General features: G+C 40.0%; 1 protein-coding gene across 1 annotated transcript; it reads left to right on the forward strand.

The window, feature by feature from the left end:
- The first annotated feature begins 15,598 nt into the window (after positions 1 to 15,598).
- LOC128737398 (synaptic vesicle glycoprotein 2B-like) lies at positions 15,599 to 17,250 on the forward strand. Its single transcript, XM_053832031.1, has 4 exons — positions 15,599 to 15,981; positions 16,038 to 16,159; positions 16,222 to 16,609; positions 16,671 to 17,250. Exons 1-4 carry the CDS (start codon positions 15,599 to 15,601, stop codon positions 17,248 to 17,250), a joined length of 1,473 nt encoding a protein of 490 aa, XP_053688006.1.
- Positions 17,251 to 17,601: the final 351 nt, after the last annotated feature.

The raw sequence follows: 17,601 nt of genomic DNA on the forward strand, positions 1-17,601 counted from the left end.
GAAAACGATCTGCTACTTCCAAGCATCATTCTGATGGTTCTTTGTGCAATCTCAGCTGATCTAGATCAATCGCGGGCAACTCACTGGCGGTCAAACTATGCTATGCTATGCTTGAAATCGTCGCAAAAAGAATCTGCTTGGCTGTATGTAAGTTATAAGTATATATTCTGCTTGTCTAGCACGTAAGCTATTGATTTACTTGACAAAATAAACGATATTTGCCCCCGCGACGGTTATAATTCATCGCGTACGAAAGGATGGGAAATTGACAATATTTGGTAACTGTATTCACTTTCACATAAACGCAAGGCGCGCACCCTATGACCTTGCTGTTTTGAATTGACGAAAACAAACGTTTTGAAAACATGTCGAATATGCGCGAATTCTGAACATCCAGATCGCAGAAGAGGAAATTTGCTCGACAGTATCAACTAAAATGGTCTATTTTAAGTGTTGGAGATAAGTTGCATTTGAGCTATATTGACAAAGCTGCTGAGCAAGAGGAAACGTATTAAGTTTTTTTGCTTTTTTTTTCAATTTGCCCGGTCAACTTAACCATCAATTGTGTATGACGCTTGATCAGTTTTTAACGTGAACGCATTCATACCAACGGAGTTCAGATTAAAAATGTTCAGATCAAGGAAGGTCATTCCAGCAGGGGTACACGGTACCTATAAAAATGGATTTCTATCTGTCTGTTCCGTCTGTTCGTATGTTTCTTATGGAATAGAAAACTACTGAACCGATCGGCGTGCAAATTTCCATGTAGGGGTTTTTGGGATCAAGGAAGGTTCTTATGATTCCCCCCACTAAGAAGGGGGGCTCCCATAAAAATGAAACACAAATTTCTGTCTGTCTGTCCGTATGTTCCTTATAAAATCGAAAACTACTGAACCGATCGGCGTGAAAATTTGGCATTTGCGAGTATTAGGAGGCAAATTTCTTTTCTATGGTGAATTGAGACCCCTCCCCTCTTCATGAGAGGAATTATAACCCCTCCGCTCTTCAAGAGGAGGGGTGGGCTCCTATACATATGAAATACAAATTTCCTCTTAACCCGAGAACTAATCAAGCAAATGGAACAAAATTTGGCATGTGAAGGTTTTTAGAGCCAGTTGCTACCATCGTATTGACTCTAATAATAGCACAGAACAGAAGTGGAAGTATAAACCAAACACGTACATGCTACTTTCTTCAGATACTAGCGAACTTGGCGGTAGCGACTCACTTTTTCCACGAAAACACACGAACGCATACGAATGCACACGAAAGCATGTGAAAGCAGCTATGCGATTGGCAGCGAACGTTCTGCTTATATTGCTTCTATGCGAAAATCTTCCCAAAGAATATAAGACAAAGAATAAAAACAAAAACCCTATTTAATCCACCTAGTGGTGGAAGGAACCTTTATTATACGGTCGTTAACGTTGCTTAGTGCGTTTGCTTACATATTTTTTTTGGAAATTGAATAAGTTTACAAAATTTGAACAAAATAGGAGCACTTACATATTTTGATAGATCCTTTTTTCATGAAATTGCTGAGTAAGTATAAGTAGGTTGTTACTAATTTGAGTCAGTGCAAGTAAAAGTAAATTGTAAGAGGAAATATTATTCTTTAACATATAGGTAGTTGATCCAATAGTTGTGGTAGTACCAATAGTTGCGCTACTATTCATTATTAATGCATATTTTCGTCACCGTAGCATTTTAGATAAAACAATTACGTTCATTGTATAAAACAGGTTCTTAGAAGTATTGGTAGTTAGACTACACCATTTAAATTTTTTTTTTTTTTTTTTTGTGGGGTGTTGAGTTGGAGCTGCGTGGCAGCTTGATTTTCAAGGCTCAACCCAAAAGAATAATAAATTTTAGCTTCTATCTTGCAACAGTACTTCCAGACGGACTAGCCTATGTCGGCCGGTTGAACACTGGTTGGCTAGTACTGTCTTTAGATAGGTTTTCAAAATAAAACAAATTGACTATAGTGCGATGTAGTTGTTCATGGTGGCTGAATATGAGTCTGAAGACGAGTGATAAAGTCAGATGAGTAGGTACGTCGCGTCGAACGTTTCTCCTTTCTTAACTAAGAAACAAGTCGGGAAGCAAATTTGAATTTGGTAATGCTTTATCGATTTTAAGATACTTTATAGGATTTTAGAATTTCTAAATCTTGTCTTTTTGAGTCTTTACAGGTAATGTCACCCACTAAAATATTGTTTTACTAACATCATTCGCATATCTCCATCAACAATGTACATGCTTGATATGTGCATAATGGCAGTATATGCATTGCGATGACGTGAATCTAAACTTTGTTCGCTTAATACTTCTGAAAAATACTGAAAAGAAAACTCAATTGATTGACAAATGTATTAATGAATTTTTGAGTTACTGTCGACCAATCTAACACCCGCTTCTAGGCAAGTTTTCATTTAGTATGCAACTATGTTATGTTTTTCGCTGAAGAAATAATAATAAACTTAGTAATATTTAAACCTATTAGAAAACATTATAAATTTTGAATATCACTGGTTCGCTTACCTTTCTCTTGCCTTTTTCTTTGTTAGCTTTACCTGGATTCTCTGTAGCCCGTCACATCACCTGAATCAGTTATTGGTCCATATTATTGTTGTTATCATGTTCTTCCAGATTCTTTTCTTGTTCAGGTCGTGTTAGTTTGTCGACATTTAGTTGGTCTTCCAGCGAAAACAAACTGAAAGAAGAAAAAAGACGAAAACCCCTTGGGCAACTGCCCTGGATAGATTAAAATTCGCGATTCGGGCAAGCCAAGTCAAAGGTAATATCTTTGTGATTAACCTTACCAAAAGCTCTGAATCAATAGAAAATAGGTATATGTATATAAATTAAGATTCGTAAACCGAATCTTCAAACGTCTTGCTACTATTTTGAACGTTCTGCCAAATAAATTGATTCAAAAATACTTTTGGTAGGCTTCACCACATTTGGCATCACTAGTGTGCATCTTTCATTTGTGTAAAGATACAGACCAGCCCTGGGACCTGGTTGCAGTTAAGCAATCCTCAAGGTTATGCCATGCCCAGGGGGTTAGACTACACCATTTAAAATTAAATCATTATTTGCTAAAATGTCAATTTTCCAAAATCTAACGCAACTATATGCGCAGTTGGAGCGCACAACTATGGGCGCTCATTTCTATAGTTTTGCCACGTGTTTTTTCACTTAGCAACCTAGCAATATATATGGAATAACACAATTAAAGGAACACCAAACTTAATTAAGGAAACATTAGCGCAACTGTTGGTACAATATAATTGAATTGGAAAATTCAATTTTTCTATAAAAAGCTTCTCGTACAACGAAAGCAATTGTCTTGCCTTGTAACAAAAGCAACAACAAAAGTATTTTTGCTATTTGTACAACATGAAAAAGTCATACAACAATTACAAAACGAGCTAAAATGAAAAAACTGATTTTACAAGTTCTTATAAAATAAATAAGATTTATCTATCTTCGCTGATGAGATAGAAGGTTACTGTCTTCAGCAAAATTTCTTGTAATAATATGCTCTTAAATTTTGCAGAACACATCTATGTGTTATATTGAAACTGAAGAAAAATAATTATTTTATTTTACTTTTAGTCAAGTTTCAGTAACAGCTAAGACGTCATAGTCCGATGGTGGAATTGTCAGAAAGAGATCGTTTGTTTTCGTTCGCAATTCTCGGACGTTTTGATAGTGAATCGAGAGAGGTAGTATACGCTGAAATATCCGCAGGAACGGGTGGTCCACCATTTACATTGTTCGTATCGAACGAAGGAGCCGAGGTGTTAGCCGATATGAAGCCGCATCAGGTATCAAAAATTTAGCTTGACAAACATATTTGCCTGGCGGCAGACTGGAAGACCCCATCACCACTCCCACACACAGGACCGGAACGACTGATGAGCGCTGGCTCCAAAGACTCGACTGTGGTGGGGGTCTCCGGGGTTTCCATCGTGCCAATTGCAGTGCATCCCGGCGTTTCCAAAATAGCACTCAGGGCAAGTACAAATTTGCTAGCCCATATCGCACCACTGACCCGCTTTGCGTTTCTAGGCCATTAGATGCCAACGCTCCTGCCTTCCAGGGACGACGCAGAAGTGCCGATTCCTTGACGACCGTAATCTTCCGCGAGCTACCAGACCGAATAAAGCATGTGATCTTCTAGGTGGTATACCCGTTTACAATCTGAGCTATGATATCATCGTCTTAACTGAGACCTGGTTCGATTCACGTACACTTTCTAGTCAAGTGTTCGGCTCCGACTATGAAGTTTTCCGCTGTGACAAAAGACAGAAATCCGCAAAACAGCCGAAAATCAACTGGAGGGGGCGTTCTGATAGCAGTTCGTCAGGGATTAAAAGCGACTGCTATAGACAACAAGGATTGGGACTGTTTGGAACAGACCTGGATTTCAGTTGCGCTACATGATCGGAACTTGGTTTTAGTTACAGTGCCGCCAGACTGTCACAAATCAATCACATCATTAACGAGCATAACCGCTGCCTAGACCTCTGTTTCTTTTCAACACAAGATGCCGCACCATTCCTCTCAACAGCTCCACTGCCTTTAGTTAAAGATGTACCTCATCATCCCCCATTAATCATCTCTGTGGAAGACAACTATATACCACCGATTTCTTACGTACGATTTCTTCAGAGCAGATCATCGCGGCGTCGCAGCCTTCCTATCATCAATGTATTGCGATAATATGATTAACGATCATGACGCCGATACTGCCGCCCAAATCATTTCAAATGTTTTGTCGTAAGTCATTGATAGACATGTCCCGAAAAAACTAGATCGTTCCGTATCACGTGCTCCTTGGCAAACGAGTGAATGGCGAAAACTCAAATCACTGAAAAGAGCCGCTCTTCGAAAGTTTTCCAGACAGCACTACAGCATCACTACGTTAGAGTAAATCACGATTTAAAGCGTGTCACTCGTGTTTGTTTTCAGCAATATCAATGTAGGATTCAGAGGAAACTCAGGTCGCACCCGAAAGCTTTCTGGAAGTTTGTGAACGAGCAACGCAAGGAATGCGTGCTGCCATCCTTTATGATCTATCGCGATGAAACTGCCTCAAATTTTACAGTCATATGAAGCTTATTCGCTGAAAAGTTTGCTTTCATTCCTCCTTCAATCCCGGGCCTGATGGAATTCCGTCCGCTCTCCTGAAGGAGCACATCTCTTGTTTGGCTAGACCACTACAGCTCGTATTCCAGAAGTTCATCTCCAGCAGTATTTTTCCGTCTTGCTGGAAATCTGCCTATGTTTCCTGTGCACAAAACAAGGAACAAGCGAGATGTGGACAATTACCGAGGAATTACATCGTTGAGTGCCATCTCGAAATTGTTCAAGCTAATCGTCCTCGAGCCACTTTTTTCACATTGCAAGCAATATATGAACGCGGATCAGCATGGATTCCTCGCTGATCGATCCACTACTACTAATTTGCTGTGCTTTACTACGCACATCGTCGACAACATGCCTGCAATGACGCAAACCGACGTCATATATACCGACCTGTCAGCCGCCTTTGATAAGCTCAATCATGTAATCGCAATCGCTAAACTCGAAAGGCTTGGGGTAGGCGGAACTTTCCTGCGATGGTTTCGTTCTTATCTAACAGATCGTTAGCTGATGGTTGCCATCGGTGATTGTAGATCCAGCACATTCTGCGCCAACTCTGGTATTCCGCAGGGTAGTCATCTCGGACCGCTCATATTCCTGCTCTATTTCAACGACGTGAACCTCGTTCTTGAAGGGCCTAGGTTATCATATGCCGATGGTCTGAAAATATTCTCCCATATCCGCTCAACTGAAGACTGCATCGCTCTCCAACGCCAGCTGGATGTCTTCGCTAATTGGTGTACGATCATATCAAAGACCTAGGTGTAATCTTCGATACAAAACTAACATTCAGACAGCATGTATCTTATATCGTCAACAAATCTTCTAGGACCTTGGGATCCATTTTTAGAATCGCCAAAAGTTTCACAGACGTCTACTGCTTAAAAGCATTATATTGCTCCCTGGTCAGTTCGACTGAGTACTGTTCTGCGGTTTGGAACCTAAACTTAGACCATCATTAGGATCATGTAAGTCTGTTGATGTAATAAATAAATAAGAAATAAGAAATCCCGGTGGGCAACGAGTTAGTTACTTTTTGTATAAAACGCTATCCTGTTAGCGGACTTGTATAAAGTATCAGAAAGCGAATGTTCATTACATTTTGTAAGTTTTGTAAGTAAGTTTGTAAGAATTAATTCTGGGCCCTGAGTCAATACCCAGCCCAAGTAACATATTGGGTTTTATTACACTCTTATGATGGCATTCAAGACCACAATTAGTCTTGAAGACCGCCATAAGAGTACAATAAAACTAACTGTTGCTTGGGAGGTAACCTATAAGCATTAACATAAACAGGAAATCATCCGCTTATTGGCATTTCTGGCATTTTGTACTGCACGTTGTTGTATATTAGCGTTTTGATTGCATAGGTGTTGTAAATTGGCATCCAAAATTCTATTTAAATTCTTCGTGTCAGTAATCAGCTCCAGATAAGGATTGTCACCACTCTAAGAAAGTTACGAGGCTAGCTCGTTAGTGATAGCATAAATTGTGCCATATATTTTGCCAAAATAGCATTTGAGGCTTGCACTTGAATAGCCTGTTGGTGATGCCTATTGGTTACCTGGGTAGTTATCAGATGCAATATGAATTACTAGCAACCAACTGGTACGATGAATCAGAACCACAATAAATCAGAAAATATCGATAGTTAACTTGTCATTCCTTTCATCAGCATGAGCACTGAAAAAATGAATAGTACAACAATGCTGCATATCAATTTAGATAAACTTTCAAGACGAACTCTAACCTAAAATAGTTTTCCAAGCAGCAGTTAAGAAGTTAGCAGTTATTTTGCTTGGTGAAATTTCTAAATGTTAAAGCAAGTTAGTTAAGTTTTAACTTTGTTAGTTGAAAGTCAGACATAACAAGTTGTCCTCGTATTTAAAATTTTATCAGAATGGACAACAATCGAGTAATGTTGAGTAATATTAACGAAAGTTTGGACTTACTTTGACGTTGAAATTTTTCTGAGTGTTGCAGGGCACCAACATCCTCCTCCTTATTCGTCTCATTCGGGGAATTAAACATGAATACACAAATTATAATGTAATCGAACGTAATGTACTGGCATGTTGCCCAATAATGATAAAATTCATGTCCATACAATGTTTGGTTGACTGCTCCTTCTCTAGGTTAACATAAAATCAAAAAAGCTATCTTCTCGTTTTTCCGGAGAAAAACCACTGGAAGATCGAGCGGGACTCCGTTCAAATTGTTCAAAAAAGGTCTCGTTTTCGGTAGCAGTAGGTAACGGGTGACTTGCCGCCGGTGGGAATCTCAGCGGTGGTGATGGTGTCGGAAAGTCGAACAAACCGTCTTGCGAATAAGTTGATGTTGAAAACACCAGCGAGAAAGTATCCTCCAATGGGGGCGGTGTTAACCGGTCTAAATCTAGACTGTTATCGCAAGACTGTTTCGTGGAAAAAGGAAGGTCTACATTCGGCTCGTCAAAATCAAAACTGAAATCACCAAAGGTGATACTCTTCACGGTTTCCGGTGTTTCCAGCTTTTCAATGCTGTTAAAAGTACGAGGATCGTCCTAAAAAAGCTTATTTTAAAAAACTGAAAACCAATTTTATTTGTAAGATACTTACCAACTTCCAATCAGTCATTTTCTTCACTTTTAAACAAGGTTCGATTGAAAATGAGTCGATGGAAAATTTCGTTGGTGATTTATGAACAGGTCTGTCCGAACCAAATTGTACTTCAAACAAGGTAAAATCTGTCACCTTATTTGAATAACCGGTAGCTAACGTGTGACTAAACAAGGAAGGAGAATGCGTCCGCTTACGGTAGTCGTGGTTAACCTGATTACTGACTAACGAATGCTCCTTCCAGCTACTACGGTTTGCCAAACTGAGCTCCAGTGTTTCACTGCTATTTGCATTCTGCAAAAGAGCCCTCAGCGTGTCTCGGTCTCGATTCAAAGGAATATCATTCACCGCACAGTGCATAACTTTGCAGATTTGTGACGTTATATTCTCCATAGCTGAAGAAACTTTTCGGAGAAACTCAACATAGTTTTTTCCTGAGGCAGGTACTTTTCCGGCGGTTGCTACTGAAAAATCATCTGGATCCGTTAGAATCGGCATCAGTTCAGTCTGAATCTTATCGAATGGGGTGGAAGCTGCCGGAGGCTTGAAGCGCGATCCTACACTGGCGAGCGTCTTGTCCACAACCGAACGGCAGTCACTTTTGTCGAGTTCAAAAGGCAGCCGCATCAATTCTCTGCCGGAGAAGAAATCACTCGGCAAGTCGTAATACTCTTTTCCTCCCCGTCTGTCGACGGTCTGCTGATTGAGAACCTGTTTCGATTTTTCAAGCCAGCGCATAAGTCCTCCCGGTGGAGCACTTGGACTCGGATCTTTTCTCAAGAATTCGTCCGTATTCTTCTGGCGCTGAAATCGACCATAAACTGCTTCCTGAGGCTCACGATTAACAAAAGGCAGTGCTTCCGGTGCACCAGGTTTTTTGAAAAAGTTTTTAACGAGATTTAGTTCAGCGGAGGGTGCGGCAGTCACCTGACGTTGAACGAGCCCATTCCCAGCTCGGTGATTTTGCTTTGATTGTTTCAATTTTGCGTAAAGTGGATGGGGTTGGCCTTTTTGGGTTTCAGTAGGGAAAACCGGTTTTAACTCAGGACTATCCGAAAATCGGAAGTTTTGTTCCTCTTCCTCGCGGTGTTTTTCGACATGAAAACGCTGCAGTGGCGGACGTATTGGTTTAGCCCCTACCTTCGGTATACGAGCTGCTCCCTGGCGGTTACGAGAGAGGAAACCTTCGAACAATTGTTGCACATAGCTGGCGTGGTTTATTTTCCGTTTGGTGGCCGTTTTACGTGGAGCCATTTTAAATACGGAAGAGACGAACTCACATTTTCGTGGCACTTCTTGAAACGAAATTTTATTACTAACGACGAGGGGTTTCCTACAACCGTCATTACAACGTGCCATCAGCGCACTAAGAGAAGGGGTTCCCTGCAGTAGTGATTACAACACACCAATAATTGGTAAAAATTACGTTTGATTACTTTAGGTCCCGTTAAAATATTACAATTTCTGTAAAAAATTGTTAAGCAATGGAAATGAGGCATAATATGCCGGACAGCATAATCCGTGTTTGTAATATTTGAACAGCATTTTTGTTATTTGTGATGTATACATCGCACATTTCCTTTTCCCATGTTCTCAAGTCAAAAATAAAGGAACGTGCGGAAAGAAAATGTGCAATGTATGCAGAAATGTTAAAAAAGGTTGTTTAAATAATACGACCGCGAATTATGCCTCCACCATCATGGATCGTGAAAAGCTGGATTGAATTAAACATAATAAAATAGCCAAAAATGATGACCTACCTACCTGCAAATAGAGCTTCTTGCAGAATCTCTAATTTATAGTTGACGCATGAATGATAAGAATTTTGATTTCTGAATTTCACACTGCAAGGATTGTGATTCAATGTAACTTGTGGATTGCTGTTTATTTGTCTTGTCTGATTGCTGATAATGTTTGATTTTTATTTACAAAGCAATATTTATACAACTTGTAGTCAATCGCAGCAGTATAGTTAAACAGTGCAAATTTTGCATTATTTTAATTTGATTACTCATACACAAAGCTAAAAGGCTTATTATACTGTGTACCGAGTGTATGCTTGGAAGTACATTTATAATTGATTTAGGAAGAGATTTATACGATATGCTTTCAAATCGACCCACAGATTTTTTTTATTGCAATTACCTACGCGGTGCAAAATTAAATCAGGACAGCATTTTGTTTTTTTTTCTTTCATAGTTTGGCCGGTACTCTGGATACAACCAGTATAACAAGAGAGATGGACAATATTAGTTAATTTAATGTACGTTGAGTCGATTTTTCTGTCTGGTAAGCCCAATTTGCTGTTTAGTTACTTTGTTTTTCTGGATTTTGCCAATCTACCAGTAACAGCTTTGCTGATACATAAATTTTTATTATACTGTTGAAAAGGCTATTGCAGCGGTTAGACAGACGACACGGCTAAAGTTTGGTTGGGGTCTGTTTTACTGTTGCAGTGCAGCTCATTTGTTGGGATCCGAATTTCCCTCCTGTTCATCTTGAACGTAACCTGCTGAGATGAGCGGGCCATCGCGCTTGCCAAATCTGTAACGAGATTGACGAATTCGGGGCACGTTTTTAGTATTTAATCAAAACTGTTTTACATGGAGTTTGAGCAAAAACGGTTATAAACATTCACTATTATTTTTGGTTTTATTCGAATTATATTCCACGGTGTCCGGAACATATCCGCATAGTCAGATAAACCTCTTAAAATGATTACCAACTCATTTAAATATAGAATGTAATCTCGGTAAACCAAATCACCGAACTACGTAAAAACATGTCTATTTTCCCTTGACATCGGTAAAGATTTCTAGTGTTACCGTAATTCTGAATATATTTTACTGAGATTATGGAAACAAAGCGTGTTTACCGAGATACCGCAAAACTGTTTACCGAAAAAATCTGTTAAACAACAAAACTCCGAAATCAGTAGGATAAAGTGCCGAATCTCGTGGAAGTGGAACGTTTTATCAAGAAACAGCTAAAAAGAGCAAACTATTTTACCAAGATCCTATGAAATAAAGTTTTCTAAAATAAAGTGCTCGTTTAATATCAGTACTAAAAATTAAAATATTTCCTGGTAAATTAACATCGCTTTTCGCAAAACTATTGCACTCTTATTGGCTGGACAAGAGTATCGTTTTCTAAGATGTTTACTTTTTCAGGGACAATCCGCTTATCGAATCCATGTCGAATTCAGGAGCCGTCTCCACATTACTCGCCCAAGTAATAATTTCAGGCTGATCAAACACTTTTATAACTGATTTTATTCAAGCTGTGGCTGATCTATGGTTTAGGTTTAGAAATGAAAACCTTTTTTCAGCTCTTAAACATCTAAATCTGGTGATTTTATCAAGCTTCAGGCTAATTAATAGCTGCCTTCGGAGCTGCAATGAAGCTTAATAGCAACTTTTTTGCACTTTTAAATAGCCAATTTGCGCAATGCTATCAATCTAACTGTCAATTCTATTTTTAGAACGAGAAATAGTTTTGCAATCTACTTTTCCAGTCGCTTAATTAACGCTTCATCAACCTTTATGCAGCCAAAAAAATCTATTTTTAAACTTAAAAAAATGGAACGCGTCATTTTTATTTCACCGTGAACGCGATATTTTTAGATTCGAATAACTTTAATTCGTACAAGTAAGGTAGCTAAGCTAATTAAAAATGCATGTCTTTTTTCCGGGAATTGAACCCGCCATCTTTTGATCCATAAGCACTCACCGTATGATCCGCCCCATTTGCATCTGCAGAACAGACAGTGAGAATATATTTACACCTGAAGCCTAGCCCGTCTAGCGTGAAGCAGTCGATAATGTCGATAACTGACAAACTTTTGCTGTCAGCCGAATTGCGGAATTCTATGATCTGACAGTATGTGTGCTGTGAGCCGAAAGAAAACTTGGTAGAAGTTTGTAAAGCCACTTTAACACCCTTAAGCAGACTTAAAGTAGTTTGAAAGCTGTGAATCTAATGAAAGCTTCCACTCTACATTTTAACACCTTTAAGCAGCCGTAAAACGGTTTGATGTTTATGGTTGTTTAGAAGCAGATTGTTTAGCAGAAAAATCCGCTATTAAGCTTTTTTATCAGCTTTTGGGAGAGAACTGGTTTGAAAAACTTAAAGTAGCTTAAACATCGATTATTTAAGCACCATTTGAGTGCTTACTTTATGCAGCTTTGATCGCCTTAAACCAACCCGTAAACAGCCATTGCTCTTGCAATTCAGCTACCGTTGTTACTTGGGCGGTCTTGGGCTGCCACTCTCCAGTCGCCCCCAACAACCGCTGTTCTAGCATCCTCGTCAACAGCGCTCATCCAACAGGTACGGGGTCTACCTCGAAGTCGTCGGCCTCTGTCGGGTTCTCTGCTAAATATTGTTTTCGCTGGTCTCTCTTCCGGCATCCTTGCTACCTGGCCAGCCCATTGTAGTCACTTCACAATATCCGCATCTTTGTACACTTGGTATATTTCATGATTCATGCGCCTGCGCCACTTTAAAAGGGGGGGCTTCCATACAAATTTCCTCATAACTCGAGAACTAATCAAGCAAATGGAACCAAATTTGGCATGTGAAGGTTTTCGAGGGCAAGAATATTTTCTATAGTAAATTGGGTCCCCTCCCCACTTTAAGAGGGGGGGGGGCTCCTGTACCAAAGAAACACAATTTTCCTCATAACTCGAGAAGTAATTAAACAAATGGAACCAAATTTGACATGTGGGTGTTTTTGGAGACAAAATTTTTTTCTATGATGAATTGGGACCCCTCCCCGTTTTAGGAGGGGGGGATCCTATACACATGAAATACAAATTTCCTCATAACTGAAGAACTAATCAAGCAAATGGAACAAAATTTGGCATGTGAAGGTTTTCGAGGGCAAGAATATTTTCTATGGTAAATAAGGACCCCTCCCCACTTTAAGAGGGGGGGCTCCTATACAAACGAAATACAAATTTCTTCATAACTCGAGAACTAATCAAGCAAATGGAACAAAATTTGGCACGTGGGTGTTTTTGGAGACAAAATTTTTTTCTATGGTGAATTGGGACCCCTCCCCACTTTAGTAAGGGGGGCTTCCATACAAATGAAATACAAATTTCCTCATAACTCGAGAACTAATCAAGCAAATGAAACCAAATTTGGCATGTGAAAGTTTTCGAGGGCAAGAATATTTTCTATGGTGAATTAGGACCCCTCCCAACTTTAAGAAGGGGGGCTCCTAAACAAACGAAATACAAATTTCCTCATAACTCGAGAACTAATCAAGCAAATGGAACCAAATTTGGCACGTGGGTGTTTTTGGAGACAAAATTTTTTTCTATGATGAATTGGGACCCCTACTCACTTTAGGAGGGGGGCTCCTATACAAATGAAATTCAAATTTCCTCATAACTCGAGAACTAATCAAGCAAATAGAACCAAATTTGGCATGTGGGTGTTTTTGGAGGCAACCATTTTTTCTATGACGAATTAGGACCCCTTACCTTTTTAAGAGGGGGGGCTCTCATACAAACGAAATACATATTTCCTCATAACTCTAGAACTAATCAAGCAAATGGAACCAAATTTAACATGTGGGTGTTTTTGTAGGCAAGAATATTTTCTATGGTATATTTTCTATGGATTCCCCACTTTAAGAGGGGGGGCTCCTATACAAATGAAAAACAAATTTCCTCATAACTCGAGAACTAATCAAGCAAATGGAACCAAATTTGACATGTAAGTGGTTTTGGACGCAAGATTTTTTTCTATGGTGAATTGAGACCCCTCTCTTCTTTAGAAAGCGAGTTATGGCCCATCTTCCCTTTAAGAGGGTGGGCTTCCCTACAAATGAAATGCAAATTTCCTCTTATCTCGAGAACTAATCAATCATGGAACCAAATTTGGCATGTGTGAGTTTTAGATGGCAGAAATTTTTTCCATGGTGAATTACGACCCCTTCCCCTTTTAAGAGGGGAGCTTCCATACAAATGAAATTCAAATTTCCTTATAACTTGAGAACTAATCAAGCAAATGGAACCAAATTTGGCATGTGGGAGATTTTGGAGTCTAGAATTTATTTTACGATAGTTAGAGACCTCTCACCCCTGTGGTAGGGGGATATGGACTCTCATACAAATGAAACAGAAATTTTTGCGAAACTCAAAAACTAATCGAACTCGAGAAATTCGAGACTCTTCCATAAAACATTAGTCAATACAAGACCACAAAAACTATCTATAGTAACACTAGATCATTCAGGACGAGACGGTCGCGAGTGTTGCCGGTGACCCGCCGTCGGAAGCGCCGCCCACTGGGGGGCTTGCAAAACTCGAGATTGTGACAAAGATCATCCGAGATTCATGATTTGTGTACAACACAGGTTAATTTGTGGCAATACGAAGTTTGTCGGGTCAGCTAGTTGTATATAAAGACACGCACGACTGCAAAACAACTTATTGTTTACTTCGATTTGACATACTCTAATCATTATACAATTCCAATTTGAAATTGACATGAAAACGATTTAATGTGAACTTTCTATTACGATTTTGCGTTATCTGGGCAAACCGTTACTTGGATGTAGATCAATTAATTCGGAAAGCATTTCGGTTAACAAAAAAGTGTTCATTTTACAATTCAGTTTTTAACTGTCTATCCTTAATTAACGTACCAGAATACAAACGAACTGAATGCATTCATTTACTAAGTGGTTATCTCACCTTGGTCTTGCATTGGACGAGTGAGCTCTATCGATTGCTTCAAGGATAAAATAGCCGATCATTTTGTCTAATCCCGAATTGATATCGTTATAATTTGCGGGTAATTCACTGCGTGCCAATCTATAAGAAAAAACAAAAAGAGATAGATCGGTAGACAGAGTCAAATATGTTAAAACTGCAGACAGAATTACAAGCGAATCGGTGTGTATTTCAGTTCATATTATCCGAAAATATCTACCTAGGTAATGACGGAGATAAGACATTAAAAACCCAACAAAAAACCTCTATTTACAACGAATGTGATCTTATCAGAAAAAGCGTTTCGCTGGAGTAATAAACAATGACACCATTTAGTTCCCAGGGTGGCGTTAGAATGCAATGAGGGTGACCGTTTACAATTTTGCGTACCTTAAAACGTGCTTAATAACCTCTTCAGAGCTGGCTCTGGCCCAGGCTATCAACGAAATTTGCCTGACAAAACAGTGAAACTGACACGCGAGCTGTTAAAAGTTCAGATTTTTGAGCTGGCTTACGATTTTCATATAGTCGAAAGCGAACGATAAAAATCGCAATAAACTCAGCCGATCTCAGCTTCGTTGAAACAATAGGCAGAGTACGGGAGGGTATTTTCAGCATATTAAGCGATTGTTTCTATTTCTTCAGCCTATAGGCCTATTGGTAGAACAGGTGGTTTTGATGTTTTTTTTTAAATAAAAAATAGACGTTTATGCTTAATGGCTATAAAAAATAAAACTGTTTATCGGGAAAGTATTTATTTAGTGACTCATGTGAATTGAGCTTGTGATCTTCTCAAATAGTTCCGAACAAAAATGGAAGCTCTATCCCAACTGCTGTGATGATGAGAAAAGTGGAACCACTCTACTTAGCACTGACAATTCGGCAATCCTCGTACGTTTGCCATTCACAATCACAGATTCACCAGCCGATGAGGTAAATTTACGCAGTTTACGGAAATATGACCGTGTGGTCGTCATCTCTTTTTCGTTCGCAAATTAAACAGTGTCAGTGCAAAGGGGATGTTTCATTGTTCGTTCGAACAATACTGGTTGGACTCTAGCCGGCTGCGTGTCCAATACTGTATCGATCGTCGAGTGGATATCGTAGAGTCCTGGGTGCAGCATGTTATCGTCCGATTCTAGTGTCGCGGTTCGTTTCGATGAAGCCCTAGATTTGGTTGGCTTTGGCAGGGCTCAGCTGGAGCTGACTCTGCTGTGCTGCGTGATCGTGATGTCGAATATTTGCGAGACAATGGGCATAAGCGTTATCCTCCCAGCAGCCAGGTGCGATCTCGGACTTGCGGCCGGTAATCAGGGTATTTTAAATGGTTCAACGTTTCTTGGAATAGTTATGTTCTCTTACTTTTCCGGCTACCTATCCGATACGCGTGGTCGAAAGAAGATAATGCAGTGGTCACTGTTTCTGACGGCAGCTTGTGCGGTGGCCTCTAGTTTGACCAACGACTTTGTATCACTTTTGACTTTGCGTGTGCTGGCGGGAGTTTGGTAAGCTTATGCACAGTATCAGAGCGAAAAGTTGTTAAATTAGTGTACTTTCTTAGTGCATCGGCTCCCTCTGCAACGGTTTACGCCTATTTGGGAGAGTTTTGCACATCGTCGAAACGAGCCCAGATGATTGCATTCACAGCTATCTTCGCTATGGCAACGATGGTCTACATCGCACGTGAGTTTCATAACAAATGAAATTTTTTGAAGGTCACTAGAGTTTGTTTACGTACTGTGCAGTCACTGGATGGTGGATATTGTCGTACGATTGGAGCTGGTCGATAACCTCCTATTATCACTTCCGACCGTGGCGTCTATTGTTTATTGTGTACACACTACCAGGAGTGGCGGCTGCACTTTTGTTGCAACTTTTTCCGGAAAGTCCCAAGTTTTTCGTTGCTCAAGGCAAGGTCGACAGTGCACTGACCGTACTGCAGCATTGCTACCGAAAAAATAAAGGATCCTTGGAGGGGTTCTCAGTTTCGGCTCTACAATCAGAAGAAAGTTTTAGTGGAATTAAACTGGGAGTATTCCATTCGTTGTGGCAGCAGACTGCTCCACTGTTCAAATGGCCTTTGCTGCTTTACTTCAGCGTATGTTGCCTGCAGCAAATCAGTGCTTTCGCAATGTATGTTGCTCCACCAGTCGATTACGATCGGACGATACTAATCAATCCTACTTACTTTCAGATATGGAGGACTTGGTTTGTGGTATCCACAAATAATGAATGAGGTTAGCTCGGGCGGGTCTGATCTCAATATGTGCTGGATCGTGGAAAGTGGCAGTCCTGCCAATGTTTCTCAGAGTGAAGATCAAAACAATGGTTGTTCTACCCACATCAGCACTGAGACGTTCGTCTACATAATCGTACAGGGAATCGTCGGAGCCGGTTACTCTTTGCTAATAACGCTTCTTCTGGGGAAAATTAACCAACGATTGATGCTGGTAGCAAACTTTCTGATAGCTGCCATCGCTGGAATAACCCTGCAGTTTGTGACCAATCGTTATCTAATTGTTGTCCTGTTTTGCACCGAAGTGGTACTGGGTGGCCTATCGATGGTACTGGTGAATACGTTAGCCGTTTCGATATTTCCCACCTATGTTCGGGCGATGGCCATTTCGCTTAGCATGATGATGGCTAGACTAAGCAGCTTTACATTCAGTAGCATAGTCGGGTTTGTGATGGAAACGAACTGCGTGGCAACGATGTATGTCTTTTCGGCCATCCTGGTGTTCGGGGCTTCGTTGACGGTGTTTCTACCAAGGTAGGACTAGGTATCTGTCGTTGCTATTTTGTACATTGTCGTTTTACTCTTTTTTGTACTTTGATTTCATGCTGTTTGAATTAGGTTAAAAATGACAATCAAATATAGCATTTCCAAGAACAACACTGCTTTCTCTGATTCGAGTTATCTTTCGTAAGGTTTCACGAAGGGCTGCTGACAACAGAGTTCAGCTAGCGCACTAGCGTCAACAGTTAATTATAGGATCTTATCAGCATTTATATAGATCAAAGAGATCAACGTCGGATAACACTTTCGGGAAGCATCTCCCAGCGAACAGTAGTTGGTGATAAAACTTACCGGTGACGAGAGAACGGTGCTCGTTATTGTGCTTTTC

Source organism: Sabethes cyaneus, chromosome 1, assembly GCF_943734655.1.
Source record: "Sabethes cyaneus chromosome 1, idSabCyanKW18_F2, whole genome shotgun sequence".
NCBI lineage: Eukaryota > Metazoa > Arthropoda > Insecta > Diptera > Culicidae > Sabethes > Sabethes cyaneus.